Source organism: Nestor notabilis, unplaced genomic scaffold (genome assembly GCF_000696875.1).
Source record: "Nestor notabilis isolate BGI_N333 unplaced genomic scaffold, ASM69687v1 scaffold23814, whole genome shotgun sequence".
Classification (NCBI taxonomy): Eukaryota; Metazoa; Chordata; class Aves; order Psittaciformes; family Psittacidae; genus Nestor; species Nestor notabilis.
Genome location: NW_009924644.1, coordinates 1 through 7,223, shown reverse-complemented (window position 1 = coordinate 7,223; position 7,223 = coordinate 1). Strand labels below are relative to the sequence as shown.

The following is a 7,223-nucleotide window of genomic DNA, read 5'->3' as shown; positions in this document are numbered from 1 at the left end:
CGGGGTTGGGGGGGGATAGAAAGAAGATGCCAACCTTGGAAAGCAAAGAATATTCTTATGCCTGAACTTTAAAACTAGTCATTTGAAAAGGTCACTTATTCAGCATAAGAGTTATTTGCCAACATTTGAGACGTCTACAGCTGCAGATCCACACAGTGATTCACGTGGTGAAGGATGTGGTTCTGACAGAATGCTGCTTTAGATCTCACCCACTATGCAGCTAGTTTCAAAGTCTGAGCTAGAGTTGCTGCAAAGTTCCCAATTTCAAGATCATCGAGCAAATCCAGCACTTGGGGAAATGGGAAGGAGGTATTCCCACACACAGCACAGGTTACAAAACCCATGCCATGCTTGGCCATCACTTACCATCTCCAGCATGGTACTTACATGACATGGTGTGATAGATGCTGGGCCAGTATTGTCCACTGTCTCTCTTCAGCCATACTCGTATTGTTCTGTGTCAGGGAAGGAGCAAGGAGAAGACAGTTAACTAGGTGCATCATCCCTTGCATCTGAAACAGCTAACCAGTTTGCTTTTATATCAGCTCAAATCCTCTCAGCTTTTGTGTAACTCAAACATAATAGTTAGAGGAACAATGTAACACAAATAACAGTACTCCAATAGTACTTTAACATAAAAAGAATAATAGTACTAAAAATAGCCACCCTTGGATTCTGAAGAGTCTTCTACAAAACTATTTATATATGGACTTTTAGTAAGTATGGAATGGAAATACTATTTCAGCTCATCACAGAAACAGCTACATATTGCATCCCTTTAATTCCTTATCCTTGGCCCTGGCTGATTTAAGTCAAATTCAAGTTGCAGAAACTTCTCAGCTTTGGCAGAACAAACCACAATTTGTTTTATAGCAGATTAACTGTTAGATACATTAAAAAAAAATAAAAATAGGGAAATAATTCTATCATGGAAATTTGAACTTTTGAATTTTTACAGCTTCTCTGTGCAACTCATCCTTCAGAAATCCAGATACTGAATACTAATAAAGAAGCACCTCATCCTCCAGACCAGCACATTACTGACATCTTCATCGCCAAATATTGACTTATGGATCCATAGGGGACATCGTATCTAGTTCAGTATTATTTCTTCTTAGCCATGCCTCTACTCTCTATGTAAGAATGCAAAGGACAAGCAACATTAGCAGCACTGTTATGCTGCACTGCTCCTCTGGCCTAAATACGAACAGGATTGATTAGCCAGTCACACGGAAATTGAAAGAAACTGGCAAGATGATGTGGACAGCATGCCAGTGTTCTTTATAAAATTGTTTTAGGTTTGTTTTCTAGAATCAGGCCTTGGAAGGAAAGGAAAAATGGCCTTGAGAACATTTAGCATTATACCACTCTCATGACTGTCTCATCCTGGAAGGAGGGATATAAAAGAGTCAGCAAGGAAGTGGAAAGTTATTGTCAATTAAAAACATTCCTACAATAGGCACATCTGAATGGAATCTACATCAAGAAGTTAAGAGCACACATGTACACAGTATAAAGGTTATTTTAAGTTGACTTGAAATGTCCTCTCCAGACCATTGTTTGCCTTCTTGACACTGTTTAAATCTAACTTCCTCATTCCTAAATGGAAACCTAAATGATCTGTAAATATGTGTACCTGGAAACACTGTCAAGAGACTTCTTTGAGGTGAGTTGTTCTATTTACTTTTGGCTAAAAAAAAAGGAACCAACTCAACTAGGGGATAGATTTACCAAACATCATACAGGATTGCCAGTAAGAGTTTAACAAAAAGAGCACAGGAAGGAACTGGTACCCTGCATCAGGACTAGCACTTTTGAGGTTGAAAATATAAAGGTAGCATTCTAATTTTGTAATCCATTTAAGAGCTTTTCTTTAAAAGACCACTCAGAAATAAAGCAGACAACGGCCACCCTTAGTGTACTACTTTCCTTTTCCAAAAGTTGAAATCAATACAGCTGAGTACACACTGCCTCAAAACAATGATTTTCAGCTTTTGAATCAAGTCACTGGTCCACCAGTCCAGCTGCAAATGCATATCACTCCAGTCCATAAGATATTTTGCATTAAGACAGTCTCTTAAAAGCTAGCACTTTCTTTTTACAATAATCTGCACCCTGCCTCATGGTCAGAAAGACAACACTTCAGGAGAGCAGTTGCTATTATCTTGGTAACATGAGAAAATGAGAAAAAAGCAATGCTTCCAAGACATTCTTATGATGCAAATGACAGTGACATGGTTTAGCACCTATGCACTTTAATGGCTTTTTAATCTGCTTTTTAGAGCAGCTCCATCATATTCAAACTCTTCTGAACATCTCAGAAGGCAGTCTCCAAACTGACTAATTCAACTCATTCACTTCTAGCTAAAATCATGTAATTATTTTTTGCATAAAAAGACTAGGTGTTATCATAGTGATTGAGATCACTCATTGCTGAATTTCCTGAGGTAGACTTTGTCTCCTCTCAGTATTCTGGTCGATTATATTAAACTCGGAATTAACATCAAGGAAGCAAGGATTTGTTTTTTCTAAGCAAATTATTTCCTGGGTGTGTAATTTGTGCACTGATCATCAGTAACACAGCCCCTCACTGAAGTTGAGAGCCTAAGCAAATAGCTCCAAGAGTTAGCAAAATTAACTTCTGAAAGCTTCTTATTTTGGTTTAAGCAAGATCTAGATATCACTAGCCTCATATTTGCAAAGACAAGCTGTCAGACAGCTTTATATCTAATTATACAAAGCTCTGACTGAGCAAAATTGTAAGAGATTGTTTTTGCAGTAGTCAGCAAATAACCCGTGCCAAAATACCATTTCTTGATTCTCTCCTACAGACCTGTTGTGGTGCATCTCCTTCTGCTAGGACAAATTAATTTGTGGGATACCAGTTCTAGCTTCAAGGATTAGAGAAGTCCTCCAGTAATGCTGCTTCCCCAGTCTCCTTCTACCATTAATTTTTTTTTTATTATGAGAACCACTACATCAACCCTAGAGCCTTCTGCACTCCCCTCAAAACTTCATTTAACAAAGAGGCCTGTGCTCAGCACCTGAGAAGAGCTGACTACCACACTCACCTTTCCTTAAGCTTTCCCTTTTAAGGGCCTGGAAAGACATAGGTTTGTTTGACAGCAGTCTAAGTAAAGATGTGAAAATGTCAAAACTCATTAAGGAGCACCCAGAGATAGATACATACTTTTAAAATTACAGTAAGGCTCAGACATCTGAGAGTGGAGGGAGGAAGTAAAACAAGATTGAAACAGACCTCCAAATTTTCCTAACATTTGCGTATTGAACAGCTGGAAAGCATGTGTGTTTATAAAAGAGTAATTCAAAGGGGTTTTTTAGTTGTTTGGGAGTTTTTCTAAGTAATATAAAGAAAGGCACAAAAAGACATCTTTAAGCAATACTAAGTGTGGCCTTAGCAATTCGTAAGGATTTCCATTGTTCTCAGTAGCTGTTTCTTGTACAGTGGAAGCACCCAACAGTGCTGGTGATAAAATTTGGGGTTTGAGAACTGAAAAAAATCCTTCAGTGTTTCAACAGTATTTGTGTTCGTGCCACATAAGCTGCCCTCAAAAAGCCAAATGCAAGTATGTGAGGGACAAGGAAGTGATGAAAGTTAGCAGGCAAATCCAAACTCGTTACAACACAAGCACTGTTGCAAGTACTACACAGCTACACTAGCCCTGTTCCAAGAACTGCATCTTCCCAACACCTTCAAACCACTAACCATTGCTTTCCTTTCTGAAAGCAATCACAATTGCTTTCCTAGCAACAACAGAAGACTGCATTTTTCCAGTAGTCAAAATTAACCAGAAGTATTTAGCTGCTATTGACCATGTACCCAAAACAGCACTAGGAATCTGCTTTAATCACACTGCAATGAAATCTCAAGGACACAGATTACAATTGATGCTTTTTATCTAATTTCTGCTCACAAAAACATTAGTTTTGACCAATATTTAAGTTCCATAACAGAAAAAAAAAACCCAACCAAACCTAATACCACAACTTAAGCAGTAGTTCCAATGCAATAGCAGCTGCTGATGGTCACAGAACACCAACATCCAGATGTGCTATTAACTCTAGAGATCCTGTTAACTTTGGCAAATACAATACCTTCATCTTGCATTTAGGGTCTTATATATATAGTTTATAATCCCTTAGTATCCCCAACTACAGCTGGGAAACGCTAATCTTGCCATAGGTATTTGTTTGCTGAGAACAAGGATGATAAGGCCAAGTCCAGAGATTTGGCTGTACCACAGGTCTGCACAGCCCACGCTGGCCTATCTCAGCTCTGAGAAAACACAAGCCAGCCTTGAGAAGACAGATCCAAACTCACAGCTGGTACCTGAGCCTCTGCCCAGGCTGAGGTACACACTGCAACAATTCCAAACATTGTCTGGGAGCCAGGGTCAGACAAGATACTCATAGAAACACAGAGTGAATCATCCTTTCTAAGTAAGTTCTGAGAAAGCTTCACAAATGGCAAGTATCCTGCCAAAAATCAGATTCAGAAAACTAGCAATTTAACTCCTGCAGGTATATTCTTGCTTCATTTTTTGGCTTCAAAACTTTAAAAAGAAGAGCTAGGTTTTTATTTCTATTCACAAATCCACAATGACATCTTTTGTACCCTCAAGAAAACCCCAACCAACCAACCAACCAGAAAACAAGCAAGCAAAACCACCACTACCAACAAAAAACTGTTACTTCTCATTCTAGAAAATATAATTTACACTAGAAAGAACTGCAACTCCTCTAATGAGAGGATAATCTACAGCACTTCTGGGAAATGTTTGTGCGCCAGTATTTTCCTCACTACTTAACTAGTAAACACATTCCTCTGACTGGCTGTTATGAAATACTTGACAGCCTTAGCTGTATTAAGGTGTAATCAAACATGCTTTTGCCCTACTCTTGGTGTACACAGCAGCACTTTCACGTCTTGACCTCTGTACTATGCTTGCTGTTAGCAGCATCATCACTTATGCAGTATTAACACCTACACCCTGCATATAGTAAACAAACAGAAGAGCAGTAAGTTTGATAACATGCTAAACTGTAGGTGAAGTATACGTGAGTAAGCTTTGCTGTACTGTAGGAGATATCCCATTTTAGAGGTAATACAGTGCAATGGTTTCAGAAAGTTTAAAGGTCTACGTAAACTCCCAGAATAAGGCAGCCTACAGGAATTTAGCCTTGCATTCAAAGCTTCTCTTAGAAATTTATACATGCCACAGGCAGGTAATGACCTCTGCCCTCCTTGCACAGGTCTGTATCTGACATCAAAACTTGCCCAGATAATGATGCAGCTGCATCCCTGGCTCTTACCAACACAGTGTAAGCATGCAGACTGCTAACCTTCACCATTAGACCTTTAAGTCTAAAGGCTGATATTGCCTGCTACAGGCAAGCCTCTGCAAACCTGTACCATGAAATCCTGTTTAACTCAGATACCCACTCTTAAAAATTGGTATTTCCTCTTCTCTCCTCCAGGAAGCACATCAAAACAAGGTTAAGATTCAACCCACGCTTGCACCCAAAAGGCCAACTTCATCCTGCACATGACTAAGATACCAGAACAACCTCATACAAGAGCAGAATAAAAAGGAAGCTGCTCAGTCCCATCTAACATGTACTACAGAAAGTTATTTCCACAGAAAGGGAAGAGACTAACCCAGTCCATGTTTCAACCAAAGCCAGAAAACACAGCTAACACATCCAAGTGTAAATGCTTGCTGTAAGTGAGCTACAATTATTGCCATGGTACAACAAGGAGCAGTATGTAGTACTGCTCAAAGGGTTAAGATGCTGAATGCTCCCCAGCACCCAGAACTCCATCATTCTGGAAGCTTGGGAAAGATGACCAAGATCTCTGTCACATGCTAGAACTTGATGGTATAAGCCTAACACTAATATTAACACACTTGAGAGCACTTATTTAATAGCCTATTAAGATAAGCACCAATGTGACGGCTGAAAGAAATATTTTTGAGGAACAGAAGCCTGACTCCAAGTGCCTCAGAAAAATACTTTCAAAAACAACAGAAGAAAACCTTTGCCTTCAGTTACTCCTAACTTACAGCAGTTGTACCTCAAAATTTTAGACTTCAGTAATGAGGTTTTACTCACGTCCTGATAATCGATAGCTCATCTAAGCATTACCTTCAGGGAGAATAAACAAGGGGGTGGGAACCCGTTAGCCGCTTTAAAGAACTAATTAAGTATTCCTTTTCCAAATTCAACTACTTCTACTGCCTGTTTTCTAAAGAGTTCAATTGGCACTTGAAAACAACTCTTAGCATGCCAATGAAAAATACGTGCTTACCACCTCTCCACAGAAAGCGAGGCTAGACTAGCGCTTTCTGATTTCTCAGAAGTGCTGATAATCAGCGCCAATAATTGCATGCTCTTTTCAAAGCCTGACACAGTTACTGAACAGGAGCTCTGAAGCAGCACCTCCTACCCCTCTTCATATTTAAAAGTCACTTTCCACATAGCATGGGGAAAATTCCAGCTCTCACCACTACACTGCAGACCCCTCACCAATGTGAGAGCCAACAACCCGCTGTGCTCCTTGCTTCCTCATTTCATCTGAATAACTTCTTAATAACATTGCCAGCTTTCATGACTGATGTTTCACATGCCATATATGCCAGGGCAAAGGATACGGATTAGAATCTGAAGACCTTTTCCCTTCCAGAAACCAGTGTCCTCAGCAGCTAGCTCATCACCACCTTTCCCCCTCAGATCTGCCAACTCACTCCCTCAACTGTTTCAGCTAGAATGAGGAAGGCTTGAGACCTTCAGACTGAGCCATCAGAACGGGCTTGTTTTGAAGCAGCTCGGGGAGCTCCAAACTCACCTACAAGTGATTGAGCCAGCACAGATGAGGCAGAGGAAAACACACCCCCACATTTTTGGTTCTACTCATAACCACTGCAGACCCCTTTCACACACACAAACGAGTTGTGCTTCTCCATCTACTTCGCAGGGCTGGAAGCCAGGCGTGAAGTACGACAGCTTTTCCCCGCCCGCAGCCTCCCTCGGAGAGCGGGAAGCCGGTTTTCCTCCCTCGAACTGCCGCCTCGGTTAGCTATTTCCTTGGGGCTCCCGGCAGAGTCACGGCTGCATACCTCCTGGCAAAGTTAGAGCCTACAACCCGAGTTTCACCGCGTACCCCGCCCCAGTGCTCCGCTTCCCCAGCTCAGCCGGCTCCC

The 7,223-nt window shown here is 40.8% G+C and overlaps 1 protein-coding gene across 1 annotated transcript in view; it reads right to left on the bottom strand.

Annotated features, from left to right (window-relative positions):
* The window catches only part of WDFY1 (WD repeat and FYVE domain containing 1), a gene marked incomplete at its 5' end in the record, with an annotated part of 17,606 nt that extends 17,151 nt beyond the window's left edge, over nucleotides 1–455 (bottom strand). Inside the window, one exon of the mRNA XM_010012704.1 lies at nucleotides 388–455. Within this exon, the coding sequence (XP_010011006.1) occupies nucleotides 388–455 (68 nt within the window). The remainder of the gene's footprint in view (nucleotides 1–387) is intronic.
* Between the last annotated feature and the right edge of the window lie 6,768 nt (nucleotides 456–7,223).